Source organism: Macaca nemestrina, chromosome 1, assembly GCF_043159975.1.
Source record: "Macaca nemestrina isolate mMacNem1 chromosome 1, mMacNem.hap1, whole genome shotgun sequence".
In the NCBI taxonomy this organism is placed as follows: domain Eukaryota; kingdom Metazoa; phylum Chordata; class Mammalia; order Primates; family Cercopithecidae; genus Macaca; species Macaca nemestrina.
The window spans coordinates 171,038,059-171,056,748 of NC_092125.1; the positions used below are offsets into that span (position 1 = coordinate 171,038,059).

Below are 18,690 nucleotides of genomic sequence, written 5' to 3' on the forward strand. Positions count from 1 at the left end.
AAAATTGAGTCGGCCAGGTGTGGGGGCTCACGCCTGTAATCCCAGCACTTTGGGAGACCGAGGAAGGCGGATCACAAGGTCAGGAGTTCGAGACCAGCCTGATCAACATGGTGAAACCCCATTGCTACTAAAAATACAAAAATTAGCCGGGCATGGTGGTGCACACCTGTAATCCCAGCTACTCAGGAGGCTGAGGCAGGAGAATCACTTGAACCCAGGAGACGGAGGCTGCGGTGAGCTGAGATCACTCTGCTCACTGTGCAGTGCCACTGCACTCCAGCCTGGGTGACAGAGCGAGACTCCATCTCGGAAAAAAAAAAAAAATTCTTGAGTCAAGAGCTCTATTTCTTAACATTTTAACATAGCCACCCAGAAATTTAGTTAGGGGCTTGCATCTGAAGGTGATAGAGTGTTATCTTAGATTGCAAAGGGAAGGAGTAAAGTTCCAGAAACAGATGCAAACTGTGAGAAGCGCAGTTTTGTTCTTCTCTCCTGAGGATTATAGTATGTTCAGTTAGGAAGCGTTTGTAGGGATTATTTACTAAAGGAATGTGAACAATGATATGGAAGATCCTGTTTTTAAAAAGTGTATACATTTGTTTAGAACTTTATAGTTCATGAAGCTATTCAAATACAGTGTCTGGCTTGATGATTAAAACCCCATGAAGTATTAATAGATGTGACAGGATTATTATTCCCATCTATTGGGTGAGGAAACTGAGGTTTGGCTGCGTATTTGAAGATAAATAGCTACAACCTTACATCTTCAAGGTTGTAATTGATTGCTCTTTCAAATTACATACCCAATCATTTTATTAGATGTATGACTTTTCTTAGGACTAAACATGAATTTAGAAAAAACAGCTTTTATGTTTTAGATAGAATCCTTAAGTTTATTTTATATTTCCTAAAATGTTATTAAAACCTTATTTTATTAAGGGTTGTAGTAGGGGATTGTTAGTGCTACTTTCATGACCTTGAACTGTGCACCAGTTAAGTAATTTTACCCTAGTTGATTTGCCATGAGGATACTTTGGACTTTGATAAAAGGGCCAATTGTTTGGTCACTTTCTTTTCATTTTTAAAACGGCTGTGTTGGATAATCACTCAGTAGTACATACATAAATGCAGTGTTTATGGCTATTAGTGATGGGGAAAAAATCACGAGGAAATTTGATTATCTTACAACAGAAGGCAGAGTATATATGAGTACAAATTTGGAATACATTTTTTAAAGGAGGCAAATAGTAGATGCTCAATAAATATTGGTTAATGAATACCATTTCTAAAATTAATGAATGAGTTAATTGATGTTTATGAGTTATGCTATTAGGAAGTAAAGATACAAGCATGAAAATATGGTGATTCCAGGATGACACAGTGTATGTAAATAGATTACACTAGGTTACCCCATAATGAGACACATGTGTAATTGGTTTCAGTAAAATTCATACTGGTTCAAAATAAACTCTTAATATAGGAGTTTTTCAGTAATTCACTAAAATCAAGTGAAACGACTATCTTTGATGCTTTTGGAGCTTTTAATACTATTTTTCAGAATTTTTATTATGATGATTTGCCATATTTACTTCTCTGTATTTTCTCAGTAAGTGCCATTTGAGCGGTATGGACGGTAATTCTGTATGGTTTCAGAGGAATGAGCTGCCATTTACTAGAATATTTGTGGAAGAATTGAGATATCTGCACCTTAAAATACGGCATAATCTAGCCAATCAGAAACATGTGGGGAGACATTCTAGACAAATGGAATACATTAAGGTGTGGAGGAAATGTTTAAAAGTAATTTTGATTAGAACAGAAGGTTTGTGTTGTGGAAAAAAATGGCTAAAGAGGCAATTTGGGGCCAGGTGATAGAGACTCTTGAATACCTGGAAGGATTTTGGATTTTGTTCCGAAGGCCTATGCTCTTCTAATTGGCATATGCATTCTTGTGAGGGCAGAACTATATGGGACGTGCAAGTCCTCAGGATAAACATGACACATCTTCTAGGAGCATCACTTTTTAGAATACTTGGGGGAAAATAAATATTTTTATATGAAGATTTTTTTTGAGACAGAGTCTCACTGTGTTACCAAGGCTGGAATGCAGTGTTATGATCATGGTTCACTACAGGCTCGACTTCCCGGGCTCCAGCGATTCTCCTGCCTCAGCCTCCCAAGTAGTTGGGATTACAGGCACCTGCCACCGCACCCAGCTCATTTTTGTATTTTTTGTAGAGGTAGAGTTTTTCCATGTTGCATAGGCTGATATTGGGACTCCTGGGTTCAAGCAGTATTCCCGCCCCAGCCTCCCAAAGTATTAGGATTACAGGTGAGCCACTGCAGACATGAAGATAGATTTATAAAGTATAAAACACAATTCACATGCATTTTTAAAGTAAAATTCTAAGATTTAAGCTAAGATCCAATAAGATTCTGAAAGAAATTTGTGCATATAGTAAGTTATTTTATCCTGTAACTCTAGAACCTAAAAGGATTTGTTTTCATTATCCTCTGCTCTTATACTTCTTCAGTAGATGAGCTTGAAAGACACAGGTCCAAGCAGTATGCAGCCATTACAAATTTCTTTTCAGAAGATTGACAGGGAGAGGGACATAAAATTAGGAGGAAAGAGGAGACTAATATAATCTGGCACTCAAGTTAAAGACAGACTTTGGGGAAGAAAGCTTATAAGATTAAGAGATGTTTCAAGAGAAGATTGTATTGAACTTGGTGGCTTATACAAAAGAAGTAGTTTACGAAGTTGAGGGAAAAGCTAGAGATGTCTTCCAGGTTTCAGGCTTCTGTGACTGGGAACATGCTGGTCATATTAATGGATATAAAGAAGTGAGAAAGATGGTGTGACAGAGTCGAAAGGAGGGAAAGGTGGGTAGAAAGAGATAGCAGTAGCAGTCAGGGGCTGGTGAATTATTTATTTTTTTGAGTCAGTCTTGTTCTGTCACCCAGGATGGAGTGCAGTGGTGTGATCTCAGCTCACTGCAACCTCCGCCTCCTGGGTTCAAGCAATTCTCCTGTCTCAGCCTCTTGAGTAACTGGGACTATAGGCACATGCCACCACACCTGGCTAATTTTTGTATTTTAAGTAGAAACGGGGTTTCACCCTGTTGGTCAGGCTGGTCTGAAACTCCTGACCTCAGGTGATCCACCCGCCTCGGCCTCCCAAAGTGCTGGGATTACAGTCATGAGCCACCGTGCCCGGCCTGTTATTTTTGATATGTTGAATTTAAGTGAAGTATAGGTTATTAAAGGGAGAAATGGCAGATAGGCAATGTAAGAAGGGGAACTGGAAAGAGACTTAGGATGAATACGTAGATTTTGGAACTTTATTCATGGTACATAGATGAGTCCGTGAGAGCAGATAGAATGTCTGAGAGTCAGTGTAGAAAAGATGATTAAAGGTTGTCCATTGGCCCACAGTACTAAATATGAGAAAGGAATAGGGTTATAAAGATGGATTCAAGTAAGGGAAAATCCATGGAGAGTATAGTATTGTGAAAGCAAAATGAAGGTCAAGTTTGAAAAAAAGATACTCAGTAGAGAGATGAAAGGGAAGGTAGACTCAGAGATCAAAGGGGATTAGACTTTGCTTAGATTAGACAACTGTGAGTTAGTGGTGGAATTTGAGCACTTTAAGCAAAGTAGTGAGGACAGGAGACAGTCGTGTGAACCATAAAGAAAAGAGCTCCTTTCTCCTCTTCTGCCAGAAGTATCTTTCTGGTAAAAGAAAGCTTTGTATGGGGAAAAAATCTAATTTACTACTCCTAAAAGGAACAAAATGAAACATGTCCTATGAGAGTGTTTTTTTTTTTTTTTTTAAAGGAAACCAAATAGTGGAAGCAACTCATATATTAAATAATGAATTATTTTGCATTTGAAATTGTCCAATTTTTGGGGAAGAGAGGAGCTATTTTGGTATTCTGGCCCTAAAAAAATCAATGTTAATTTTGACAGCTTAGTCTGTGGTCCTGAAAATTATGGATTATTTTTACCTTTATTATTTTGTACTTTTCTGGAACAAAATATTTACATAGGATTCACATAAATCGTGTATATCTTTTATATATGCAACATATAAAAATATATATGACATGTATATTGGATAATTTGAAATACATAATGCTAAATATTGACAAAGGTAGGTCACCGTATAACTTGGGCACTATATCCTTTAACAAATGGGTTTAATTTAAAATTTCTTACTGGTAGTTTTAAAAAATATATTTAAAAATAAATTCTGACAATTTATACTCTGGCAAAAAAAATTTGTATCTAATCTTTAGGGATTTAGGGCTTAAATGACTTAAAAATAACAATACATCTTTTGTGATGAATAATTTAATTTGTGCAAGACTAATTTAAATTTTTATAATTTAGAAGACTGGGTCTTTATTTATTGAATTTTAAACATATATACATACTTGTCAGGCTGTTTAGTCAGTAACTTGTTACAAGGTTTATTTCTGCTTGAAAACCTACATGAATATATTGGAATCGCAGCATATTTAGGGGAAATATAAACTTTAACTCGATGTCACCAATATGTTCATTCCTATTGTAATCTGACAAGATACGTTTACAATTACTTGTTTTCATAGTATTAAGTATTAAAATACACAAAATGTATACAGTATACGTTTTAACAAATATGTTAAGGTATAGTGATACCTCATATTAAAGTCAATGTGACTTAGTAATCATCTCCATTTGTTTAAAAGACAGCGAACCTATTTTAATACAGTATTTAATCCTGCTTCATTAGGTTTCATAAATAAATCCTATCAAAAATTTACTCCAGATTATTTTGTAGCAAAATGAGGCATCAGTTTAAAAATTTATATTACAGATTTTTACACATACTCTGTGCTGACAATTTTTAGTTTTGAAATTAATATTACAACAAATTTAAGAACTGTATAATTATCAGTCCTCTTTATTTAGTCAAGTTTAGAGTTTTAACAAGAAAACTAGTTTTTTAAACTGGGAAAATTGTGATATTAGCTCATATGATGACTTTTAAAATTAAAGTCTCTAAGTTTTTTATTTAGAAAAGTTATTTAATAAGTTCACCTATTGATTATAATTTAGATTGCGACCATCTAAAATTGATTCCCACATCACAAAATATAAAACAAATAGTGTTGTAAGAATTTTGATTGAGAAATGTAAATGGTATTCTTTAAGGTTATGTGATTGTATGTTTAATCTTAAATTGACAGTGACTTTAAGATAAAAAAATCTATTTCTCAAGCCTTCTCTTAAGGATTTAATACCAGATTATTAAACCACATTAACTTGGAATGAGTTTAATGTTTAATTTATTGCCTTTTAAATTTGCCTCAGTTCATTCAAAGCTTTCTGAATCTGTTGGATGGATCAACATTTTGGTTGATTTTATAGAGTATAACCTTCCATTTTGAGACTTCCAGGATAATCCTCTTCTCCGCTCTGGCTTAGATTTTGTTCTTGGTTTGTTATATTTACCATTTAGGTTGTTTTCTCCACACTCATCATGCCACCACCAGCCTCCTAAAGGAGATAGATACGCAGTTTAGTGGGTACAGACTCATATGTAGTTACTGTATTTCCCCATGAATTTATCTTCCTTTTTAATAAATATTATAGTGTTTTAGATGCATGTATCCCAGTTTTAAATAATCTGTATAAGTCCCAGTTTTAAATAATCTCTATAAATAATCTGTAAACCACCAAAAATAGAAAATCTGAGGAAGATTAGAGGTAAAATACCTGGTTGAACTAGAATGAACACTTTCATTATAGTTAAGAGGTTTTCATCTAGAAAGAAAACGCTTATTTGGGATTCGGATTTTTAAAAGTTGTCATTGCAGATAATAGCTAATAATGTGGGCAGATACTTTGAAGATATGAAAATAAAGTATTGTTATCAGAAAAAGATACCTGAATAACTCTCTGGACAGCTGAAGTGTCCTTTTGCTTTGTGATCCCAAGTAGAAAACACCAAATCTTTGTTTTCCGGGATTGCATTGGGGACATTGCCAGTAATCTTAACTACATGTAGCGTATAGTTGGTTTCGTGATTTCCCAAGTAAAAAGAATATTCAATATAATGTTTGTTGTCTTTCCAGTCTTCCAACTCAATTCGTAAAACGTAATTAGATTGCTTCACTATGGAGTATATCTTCTCTAGGCCCAACCAGAATTCTCCTGAAAAGAAAAGTTTTAAAAATCTGTGAATTATTAACTACAGGTTGGACACTGTTTTTTTAAGTGTTTTTTATTGGTGCAACTAATTGAGTTGTTTAGTCTTGAATCCCTTGATCATTTTAGAGTATCTTAAAATAATACCTTTTAAAACAATTTTATTGAAGATATCTATATGCACAATAATGTTAAAAATATTAATAGAACTGAAAGTCAGATTATCCTTTCTATAATGCATATTACAAGACATATTTAACCAGTGAAATATGTTACATTATTATAGATACTTTAAAGTCTCGTCATTGGTAGAGGAATATTTTCTTGTAAGTCTTTATATGGATAAACTTTACTATCAGGTATTTATTAACATCCATATACAGTCAAGAGATTTTTGTTAAGTATTCCCAGAGACTTGAGTAATAATAAGTCTAAACCTGGCCTTTGGTATTTGCTTAATATATGTTTTCTTTGTAGAAAAAGACAGGAATAAATTTTAGAAATCATTTTAAATGAAAAAGCATGGTTCTTAATAACTTTTTTCTATAATTTTAAAAATTATTTTTATTTGGAATTAAAAACAAATAACAAATATAAATAGACTTTTTATCACAATCCTTTTTATTAAAGTATTTAGTAAAATGCTTAATAAATTACTGTTTTCATTAAACAGTCACTGTTGTCTTATTGCTATTGAGTTAGTAGGAAGCTTCATTTTAAGGATTGCTGGTAAATACAAGTACAAATGGGTTAGTTTCTTACCAGAATTAAGTGAGTATTCTTAACTTACCTGTCAGCCTTTTATTTTGGGGTTACACTCACTATTAGAAGATTTGGAGCTACAAAACATATCACGGAGTATACCATCTAGGTAGGGCTTTAACGGGTAATTTGAATACAAAATTTTTAAATGGGCAAATAGTACTGAGCATTTAAAAATTTGATATAATAATGAATGTCTTCTACTTTATAAGTGAGTACTTAGACATCATTCATGGATTTTTGTATGTGCTTTTTGGATTTTAAACATCTGTTATTTTATCTTGCTTATTTAACATTATTTTGTAATCAGAATAATTTGCATTGAGTTAACTAATTCATTATAAGCCACACATTCTATATATTACATTTAAATAATTGAAATTTTAAAATTTATACTGTATGTCTGAGTTTCTTGGTCCTTTTAACTTCCAATTAATTGATACGTAAAACGTTAATGAGAGAATAGAGTGACTAATGCTAGGAGTGGTTCTTTTCACAGCTTATTTGTAACAGTTACTACTTATATAACATTTAATCAGAATTGTCTTTAATAATTATAGTTATGATCATTGTAAGCCATCAAATTAAATTGTGATAAGTATATTTAAGAACAGACATGTAACTGTGATAAATATAAATCAAATTATATAACAGTTGTAATAAATATAATTTACTAACAAATGTGTAATTGTTTGATGATAAATTATATGAAGGCTGAGACTGCTGCTTCTTCATTACTACTTTTCCTAATGCCCAGTCCACAATAGGTTCTCAGTAAATATTTGTAGATTAGCAAATGAATGATTGAATGTAGTCACCTTACCATCAAGCCTCCCGAAACCATATTTGTAGTTCTCCCACGTTTCATTGAAGTTTTGTGATCCATCTATTCGATGTTGAATTAATGTCCATGGACTACCTGAATATAATGAATGAAATCATGTATTTTTAGTAGATTGATATTGACAGATGTAAATAACACTTTTTTGTTTGTTTGCTTGGTTTTAGTTGGTGGCTTTGTAAGGTAGTTTATTAATGTTATGGCAATACATTTTATTATTTATTATGGTCCCAAAAAGTTAAGTGAAGGGCAATTAATGAATTTTGGCATAGTAAACTTATTGATAATAGTCACTTCAGATTATTTTAGAGGAAAAGGAGAATATTGAGTAAATACATAAATAAGCAAGATAAAAGTATTAGATTTATACTAATATTCATGTTACATATATTTCATATATATATATGTATAAAACAATTATAACCAGGTTAATCTTCCTAATACATACTGAGTAACTTGAACTAACTACTGTCTATTCTCCTTAGACAGGTTTTACCTGATACAACATCACAGTAGACATGAAAAACTTGAGAGTTGCTGGGTCTGATGGCATACATGCCACTTATATGTTCACCTCTATTGTAAATGGTGGTACAATCAGCAGGAATGCCTAGAATCAATAAAATGTTATTACATCAGATTTAGTAATAGGAATAATGTCTTTGGAGCTTGAGATTTCACTTGACATTTTATGAAATTGTGGCAAATGTAGCATTTTTTTCAGTAATGTTTATGTTAAAGCATTTTTCTTAGATGGCATGTTATTTAAGAATGTAAGAATCATTCTTACCAAACTATTTTCTTTTAAAAAATTATTTTTTTAGAGACAGAGTCTTGTTCTATCACCCAGCCAGGAGTCCAGTGACCTTTAACTCCTTAAATATTTCAGCATGTATCTCTTAAACAGGAGGTTGTTCTCCTTTAAAATTGCAATACCATGATCACGTCTAAGAAAATTAATAAACCTTCTATATTATCTAATAATCAAGTCCATATTTATATTTCTGTGATTGTCTTAGGTATATCTTTTATAGGGTAGAAAAAGAACCCCAGGATCCAATTTAGGATGATCCATTGTATTTGATGGCTCTCTCTTAATCTTTTAGTCTAGAACAAGTCCTAAGAATAGGGAATTTGATAATAGCTTCAAGAAGGAAACCCACCAAAGTGTCTTACCATCATGTTTTACATTTCTTATTTCATTCAGCTGAAGAAAGGGAGTAGTTCTTGGTGCTCTTGGCTTGGAAGATAGAGAAATTTCTGTGGGTTCTTGAATATTAGTCATTCTGAGCTGATAAAAGAATATAAATCTGTTTTTTAAAATGATACTGAATACATAATTAGGGGAGATCTGAGTAAGGATGTCAAAAGTACAGTTTGTCTTTCAGTTCATAATGTTATGGTGTTTGATATTTAGATAAACAGTGTTATTCAGATTGTACAGATTACCTGTTCTCAAAATATTTAATCAGGTACATTATTTAATAAATTAAAAAAATAAAACAAGGCAAAAAAGCAGACATTGGTCAGAAAACAGAACAAGGCCAAAAGTAGAGACTGCTTTGCTTAGAATGTTGTAATGTATTTTTTTTTTTATATGAATAGAATATGTTTGATATTCTGTTCAGATTTTAAGTTCAATAATTTTCAGTTTTAGGTCTTACTGATCTTCAGACCTGCTTTAAAGACATAATACATAATTTGAACCTGGCTTTCTTGATAATTTGATAATTTTTGACCTGTAAACATATCTGTAGATGTTGGCAGGTTGGCAAGTTTATTTGCTTACTTTCCATATATTCAGTAGTTTATCGTTAGTTTTGCAATAACATTTTATTTAAGTGTGTTGGGTTTGCAATTTATTGAATGATAGTTTTTCTCATTGACAGTAAGAAAAGCAGAATATATAATATCTTGCATTATTAGTGTTAGTTTTTTGATCCTGGCATAAATGACATTTCCTAGGACCTTATTTAAAAGGATCTATTGTAAAGTTTACTTGCTGGATATTACTCTTTTCTACTAAGTAACTATGTGATTTTAACGTTACTCAAATTTTTAGAGTTTTGTTTTTTTAATTTAAATATGAGAAAGTTAAATCAAATGATCTAACTCTTCTTCCAACTCAGAAATTCATTGTTTTGGTTTCTTCACACATTTTTATTTTTAGACAGAATATATATTACTGTAGTAACATATTGCTTTGGGGAGCAGGTTCATTTAATCATAGTAAAAGATATAATTGAAAAGAATTTAGAAAAATAGCATCATAAGAAGGAAAGTATGGAAACCAAAAGTAGTTGGTAAAAATCCTTTTAGCAGCACTACTAAAATTATGTTTGTTTAGTGGAAATTGGTAATAATATTTGTTTTATATGTCTTGAAAATGATTTTGTTTACCAGTTTCTCTGAGTTTATATTATTTTTTCTGAATCCTCTTGAATGACTGTTTAAGAGTATTATTAATATTTTTAACTATTTACTGTATATTAGAATACTTAGATTCTGACATAGCTTTATTCTAAACAAGTGCTTCCCCCCTCACTTCACCAGTTGTTTACATTGTAGATTAATTACGTTGTTGAATGTTGACCTTTAATTATGAGGCACACTATTTCTAGTAATCCAAGTAATAATAATTATAGCACACACTCTGTGTGAATATGACATTACATTTATTAATTCAACAGAAATGCCTAGTATGTGCCATACAGTATTCTATATTCTGGAGTATATACAAATAATGGAAAATATGAAGATAATGGAAAAAAACCCCTGTATTCACAGAGCTTACATTTTAGTGCAGGAATAGAAGAGATAAATAACTAAAATTTATGTTAAATAAAGGTGAGTGTGCAGGAGAAAAGTAGTTAAGGAAGTAGAAGTTTTCAGGGATGGGACCAGGCAGTTGTAATTTTTGGTTAAGTGACCTTGGAAATCTTCATTGAGAATTTTATGTTTGATAACGACCCTAAGGGAGATCAAAGAGTGGGCCATGTAGATACCACAACAAAAGAGCATTCCAGATAGAGGAAACAACAAGGGCAAAGGCTTCGAGGTGGCAGCATGTTTGATGTGTTTGAATACCGGTAAAGCGATCAAAATGACTAGAGTAGAGGAGGTGAAGTCAGTGAGATGATGAAGGGTCGGGTAATCTTGGTCTAAAGAGCCAATATGAGTGAGATGGAAAGCTATTGTGTGGTTTTGAGCAAGGAGAAACATGATCTAATTTGAATTTTAATAGGATGACATTGGCTGCTATGAATTAATTATTTTCTTACAATAATCCTGTAAGTTCTCTTACTATCTTTGTAGTATATGTGAGGAAACTGAGAGACAAAAAGGTGAAGTAATTTATTCAAGGTCACACAAAGTTTTGGAGCCATGGTTTAAATGCAGGTAGTTTATTAGCTTCAGATCCTGCAATTTTAACAGTTAGGCTGATGTGATCATTTTACTCATGATCCAGTTAAAGCTTGTAAATAATTTTAGGATTCAATGTTTTTACAAACCTGTGTGAAAGATGGGACATACCATTAAAATATTGACTTACCTGATTTTCTATTTCTTTTATTTGACTATGCTGTTGGTTTAATTGCTTATATTGTTCTTCCACAGTCTGGAGAAGGTCTTTGATGCTATCATCTTGTTTTTCTACAAAACTCTGAATATAGAGATTAGATTGGTTATAAGTTACTTTCTTCTTTCTTTTCTATTAGAGTTTTAATTTCCTGTAACACTATCATAATCTAAATTTTTAAACTAATAATGGATTTGAAAAATGAATATTGGCATTTCCTTCCCCTTGTATGCTTCTTTCAAATAGCATATATTTTTGTTCTTAACATTTTATTTAAATTGTGCTATATATCTAAGATTTGTTTTTCTGAACTTCAATTAAGAGAAAAAGCCCAGCATATTTTAATAGGAATAAATCTTTTCCATTTACTGTATTACTTTAATCTGTTTTAAACACTAGAGAATAGTTTTAAATTTTTAAAAATTTTTACTTACCTTCAGTAATTTGCAATAGTGTAATGACATAGTGTTCTAGATTGTGTTACTTAACCAATTTGTAATTTTCATATAAAATGTAAAGTTTCAGTGTTTTCATATATAACATTAGGGAAACAAAAACTAACAAAATTATAATGGGAAATTTTATTTTCTGGAGATTATTTTTCTTGGAAAAAAAAGTATTCCAACAATGCAACAAAGTATTTCAAGTAGCATGCCTTAGAAATATTTTTTTTTAATGTTCCACATTGAAAACATAAACATGAACCCTCTTTATTTTCTACTTACTTTAAGTGAAGTTACTTCTGGATGTTCTGGAGTTTCAGGTTGATTTTGAATTAAGTTAGTTAGTTGCTCTTCTAAATATTTCACTTTTTGTTGAAGTAGAATTTTTTCTTCTAGGAGGCTTTCAAGTTTTGAGTTGAGTTCAAGTGACATATTCTTTACCTCTTCATTTTTGACTTGTAGTTTATATGTAGTTCTTCTCAGTTCCTTTTCTTCTTCTTTGATTTCACTGGTTTGCAGTGATAGATCATAAAAAGACTGATCAAATATGTTGAGTTTTTGAAATATGTCATTAATTTGGCCCTTAGTCTTATGGACAAAGTCTTTAAGACCATGTCCCAACTGAAGGAGGCCATTGGCTAAAATTTTTACATCGTCTAACATAGCAAATCTTGATTTTGGCTCTGGAGAAACAGAATCAAATGATGAATTGTCTTGGTCAATTCTGGAGGAAATAACTAGAGGAACAATAAAAAGAAGGAGCTTAATTGTGAACATTTTTATCCTGATTTTCAATTTCAAGCAACGTGGAACTGTGTTCTTCTGGAAGCAGACCTAGACTTCTTAACTCTATATATACCAATATTTGCCACAGAAAAGGTAAGGTTGGCAGGTGAATATAGTTAATCATTAAGCCATGTTAACTTGCACGAATGTAACCTTCTTCCACATTGAGTTACATCAATGCTAAATGAAATCAAAGAAATGAGCAACTAACTTAATAGGTAATTTGAAATTGTATTTAACTTTGCTGTATTATAAACTGCACATTCAATGATATGGTGACTACCTGTTTTTAAAAGCTGATTTTACTTTTTTATGATTTTAAGAGATTTACAAGTCAAAAATAAACTTTTTTGTTGAGTAAATTTATTATTAAAGTTGAGGAAAAGAATTAATTAAGTATGCGTTTCTCAAACTGCACTTCGGTTCTTTTGGAAACATTGATCCATCCCAAAAAACACTTTCTCTCTGAAGCCTTTCTCCATTCCCTCGGGTAGTGGTACAGCTCTCAATGCTGTATTCCTTTGGTACTCTGTATAAATCAACGTATAATTATGTACTCCTTAGTTTTGTCACTATAATTGTTAATATGGTTTTTTTGCATCACCTTGTATGTCTTAATCATCCTTGTATATTATCACAAAATCCCACATATAGTAAGTGTCATTAAAGACATTTCACTCCCCATTCTCCACTGTGTTCTCTGTCTCTCTGTTCTAGGCTCTTTCTCATGTGTTTACTGAAGGAACAATGGATATGTGGTCTTCTAGGATCAAACAGAATTGAATCTTAAATACTTTCAATGTCACAAGCAACTTACCCATCATAAGTTTTTCTGAAGTTTGTGAGCTTAGTGTAACAATTTTGATAATATACATTTAACAAAAAGAAGAGATTAATAACTTTGTTTTTTTAAAGACGATGTCTTAATGTATTGCCTATGCTGGTCTGGAACTATTGGGCTCAAGCGATTCTTTTGCCTTGGCCTCCCAAAATTTACGGACATGAGCCCAGTCAATTACAGGCGTGAGCCCAGCCAATTAATAATATTTCTAAAAATAAATGTTCCACTGTGCTTCCAACTTAGTGTTAAAAAGAAAAATACTAATATTAGTGATTATTCTTATTAAGTGTTCATATTAAGAACTTTGTGAGAAAATAGTATCCTTTAAAACTACTTAATCTTGACATATTAATATGGTGAAATTGTTAAGAATATGGGTGCTGGAGTCAGACTGTAGTGGGGTCCAAAGCCAGCTCTCGCTGTCTGACCTTGGACAAGTTACTTAACTTCCCCTTGGATTAGTCTCCTCATCTGTAAAGCTGGGGTAATTATAGTACATAATTCATAGTGTTATGATAATTTAACAATAATACATGTAGAGCACTTAGAACAGTGTTGGGCAAACAGGTAGTGCTCAAAATGCTAGTTATTATGTCACATGAAACTAACTTTTAACCTGTGTATGTGTGTGAGTATATATAATCAACCTTACCTAAAATAAATTTTTCATAAAGTTAATATCTTTTTAACACAGGGAAAAGTTTTATCATAATGAATTTCAGTGTAAATTATAAATTGTTACTACAAAATGAACCATTTCCAAATTTCTTTTCTTTTCTTTTTTTTTAGAGACAGGGTCTTGCTCTGTTGTCCAGGCTGGAGTGCAGTGGCATGATCATAGCTCACTATAGCCATGAATTCCTGGGCTTGAGTGAGCCTCCTCCCTCAGCTTCCCCAGTAGCTGAGACTATAGATGCATGCCAACACGCCCAGCTAATTTTTAAATATTTTGTAGAGAGTGGGTCTCACTATGTTGTCCAAGCTGGCCTCGAACTCCTGACTTCAAGTGAACTTCCCACATCAGCCTCTCAAAGTGCTGATATTACAGGAGTAAGCCACTGTGCTCGTCCCTAAATTTCTATTCTTAGAAATGCCTCTTCATTGTATAAAATAGAGGCTCTTCTTTTTGATGACTCAGGATTTTGGGTATAATAGTTATAGTACAGGTAGTATTAAGGGTTTTGGGTGTAATAGTTATAGTACAGTATATGTAATACTATAATACAGGTAGTATTCCATAGTGGTTAAGAGCATGATTCTGGAACAAGACTGCCTGAATCAGAATCCTGGATTTGATATTCTTCAGTTTTGTGACCTTTGGTCAAATTACTTCACATTTCTGAACCCCTGTTTTCTCATCTGTCCAGTGAGAATGACACCTATTTTATAGGGTTGTATAAAGATTAAAAGTTTATATTTTCAAAGCACTTAGAACATTACCTGGTGTGTCATAAACACTACATAATATTATATATTAGCCATTTTTGTAATTAGAACTAATCAATGCATTTGTACCCATAGTATAGTATTTTACTGGTGAAAATTAATTGCATATTAAGATAATGTAAATTGGGAAATTTTGTTACAGTCTAGATTTTTTTAGTTTTGGTCTCTTGTACCTTTTTAATGAATTATGTCTTTTGATTAGGTTGTGTATGATTTTTAAGTGTCCAATATGGAACCACAAAAGGGTAAGAAAATATTCTTCATTTCCATCTTACCCTTTACTCTGGTTCATGTTATGGAATTATTAAAGTGTATGTTGAGCTAGAGAAGAAATTCAAATTTTCTCCTTCTTTAAATAGAAAAGTTACAGTTGTAATTATTTGGCCATGAAATACATATTTCAAAACTTCTCTTAACTAAGCTGTCAGCTTTTATGGCTTACAACTATTGACCCTGATATTTCATCTACTTGCTAGTTGAAGGAGAAGATAGATGGGCCAACTTCTCTCCCCTATTATACTATAAGCCGTTTATTGGCAAGATTTGTAGGTGTTTTTAATATATATTCCTTATAATGCTTTAGTACAGTAATGCCTTACACATTGTAGAAGCAATGTTTATTGAATGACTAAGAGAATGATAAAATCAACATATAGGGATTTTCCAAGTGCAGAATGTATATGTAGTAGTGGTTACCTCTTTTTGATATACTACATTCTTTTTTTTGTTTTGTTTTGTTTTGTTTTGTTTTGTTTTGTTTTTTGAGACGGAGTCTTGCTCTGTCGCCCAGGCTGGGGTGCAGTGGCCAGATCTCAGCTCACTGCAAGCTCCGCCTCCCGGGTTTACGCCGTTCTCCTGCCTCAGCCTCCTCAGTAGCTGGGACTACAGGCGCCCGCCACCTCGCCCGGCTAGTTTTTTGTATTTTTTAGTAGAGACGGGGTTTCACCGTGTTAGCCAGGATGGTTTCAATCTCCTGACCTCGTGATCCGCCCGTCTCGGCCTCCCAAAGTGCTGGGATTACAGGCTTGAGCCACCGCGCCCGGCCTATACTACGTTCTTTTTGGAGCAGGGAATTTCTCTTCTCTGTGGAAGAAGAGTAGCCCCTTTTTTAGTGCATGGAAGTAACTGAGCACTAGTACCAAGTGCTCAGAGAGACTTTATGAAAGTGTTTCCTTCTATATTTATACTGTACTAGGATACTAACACTTTTTGCTCAATTTGTGAATTTCTCACAAATAACACTGACAGAGTAGAGGTAATGGTCACTTAGTCTTGGTTTCTAGTATATTGTCTCCTGGTGTAAATATCTGTATAATTCTTTTCTTAGAGTAATATGAACGACATTATTGATTATAATTAAAGTAAGTAATTTGCCTAATTATAAACTGCAGAAGCATTTCAACATGGGAAAATACATTGAAAGTAGTAATTTTATAAAGGATTTTCTGCCTGCCTTTTAATACTTCCTGTCTGAGTACACATTGCTAAAAGCAGATCTGATCTTTGCTTGAACTTGTGCCTATTTAAATAGGACCCTGATCAAATATAACAAGCAATGTAAAAACTAAAAAATTTTATGCCAAGGAAAATAAGAAACTTGTAAGCAAATGTAGGCCCTAATTTAAGGATTCCTAGTTCCTAGGAACCAGTATAAAAATTTCTTAGCTGTAGAGAATTTTAGGACATTTAAGAGCCTAAATTGTTAAATTCCAATCAGAGCAAAGTCCTTTATCCTACACCAGGTTGTGTAATCTTATGGAGATATGACTTTCAAATAAAATACAAGATATTTTGGCTCTTTTTTACATAGTATTTCTTTAATTTCTTCCTTTTTAACTATGGTAATTTGTTTTTGAATTAATGTTGCATAGGAAGATCCTATTGTATGTTTTATACTGATAACATATCTCAGTTAGAACCACTGACCTATCAAGTGTTCAGTTGTCTCATTAGACCATCTTTTTGGACAGTGTAGATCCAGAAGTTAAGTGACCTTTGAAGGAATAATTTTATCTATTTTACTGTTTTGTATGTTCACTATTAACACGTTAAGTTTTGTACATATATATTTTTTAATTGAACAGCCATATCTTTGGACATGTAAAGATTTTTGTTTGTTTGTTTATGAGACGGAATTTTGCTCTTTGTTCCCCAGGCTGGAGTGCAGTGACATAATCTCGGCTCACTGCAACCTCCCCGTCCTGGGTTCAAGCGATTCTCCTGTCTCAGCCTCCCAAATAGCTGGAATTACAGGTGCCTCTAACCGCGCCGGGCTAATTTTTGTATTTTTAGTAGAGATGGGGTTTCAGCATGTTGGCCAGGCTGGTCTCGAACTTCTGACCTCAGGTGATTCACCCGCCTTGGCCTCCCAGAGTGCTGGGATTACAAGCATGAGCCACTGTGCCCGGCTAAGATTTTTAATGCGCAAAGGACTTCTTGTGAAAACTCAGGTATTTCAAAAACCTATAAAAAAGAAAAATCTTGACTCTCTTTACTTTTTGGATCTATCATACCAGGCCCTTTGAATGACTAACCATAATTTTTTATAACACAAATGGGATCTTGTTATATATAATAGCTCATGACATATATATTATTCAGGATCTTAGTATTTTAAAATTTATTTTCCTATGAATGTCTATAGAGTTACCACATCCTTTTTAATAGCTGTATACTCCTCTGTTACATACATGAACCTTAATTTAATCAGCCCCCTTTTAATCATTTGTTTCCAATTTTCTAATTATAAACAGTATGTATAGAAAATGCTTTTATGGTGGTGGTGTATGTATATAAATATTTTCATATACATTCATAGACGTTGACTTTTAACTTATGATTGCTTTTGTCAGATTGTCCTTCAGAAGGGTTGTACCAATGTACATCTCGCCAGGAGTATATGAGAGTTCCTCTTTTCCTATATCCTTTACAAATGCTTTCAATGAAAAAGGCAAAAAATGTTGATAAATCTAACAGACAAGTATATATCTAGTTTGTTTTGCTGGCCATCTCTATTGCCCTCTTTGCAAATTATCTGGGTAGGTATATAATTTGCTCCTTTCCTTGTTACCCTCTTTTTAAGTTTGTCTCTTTCTGACTAATTTTAGGAATTATTTACATATTGTGGATACTAATTCTTTGTTATATATGTAACAAACAATAGTTTTTTTCAGTTTGTCATTTTCTTCTACCTGTGTTTATGGTATCACTTGCTGTGTATTAATGGATGCTTTAAAATTTATATCTTATAAATGTTCTGGCTTAGGCTAAGAAATGCCTTTCTCACCTGTAAAATCTGGTCTCTTTAAAGCTCTTCTAGTATTTTTGTTGTTTTATTTTTATTATTTTAGCTTTTGATTAATCTATAATTTATTCTGATGAGATTGAAATATGAATTCATCTTTTTCCTGCTAAGTAGGCAACTACCTGAACGTTTTTCATTAATTTACCTTGTTGTTGATTTGAAATTTCTTTGAAGGAGAATTTTAAATGCAAAGTAAAGACCTACTAGATTTACTTGGGAATTTATTAATGGAGTCAGTAGTCAAATGGAAAAGAATTTGGATTCAAAATTCAAAATTGCATGCCTTTCACCTTCAGAGACGAGTTTAAAATTATATTGCTTATGTTGAAAATCAAACATAGTTTATCGAGTGTTCAGTCAATTTCTATTTAACCTGGAATCTAAACTCCTAGAAGTGTTAAGTAACTAAATTTTTTAATGCTGTCTGTACTATTTATTCATTTATTTATTCATTAAATATGAGGCACTATTTAAGGGACTGGTAATAGA

The 18,690-nt window shown here is 32.6% G+C and overlaps 2 protein-coding genes across 17 annotated transcripts in view; one reads left to right on the plus strand and one right to left on the minus strand.

Moving 5' to 3' along the window:
- LOC105495176 (dedicator of cytokinesis 7) overlaps nt 1-18,690 on the plus strand; it is a 234,095-nt gene that overhangs the window by 75,602 nt on the left and 139,803 nt on the right. The window lies entirely within an intron of this gene.
- LOC105495175 (angiopoietin like 3) lies at nt 5,320-12,670 on the minus strand. The gene is made up of 7 exons (XM_011764449.3): nt 12,107-12,670; nt 11,355-11,465; nt 8,978-9,092; nt 8,298-8,411; nt 7,784-7,879; nt 5,938-6,204; nt 5,320-5,547 (listed from the first exon to the last, which is right to left on the minus strand). Exons 1-7 carry the CDS (start codon nt 12,599-12,601, stop codon nt 5,363-5,365), a joined length of 1,383 nt encoding a protein of 460 aa, XP_011762751.2. The 5' UTR covers nt 12,602-12,670; the 3' UTR covers nt 5,320-5,362.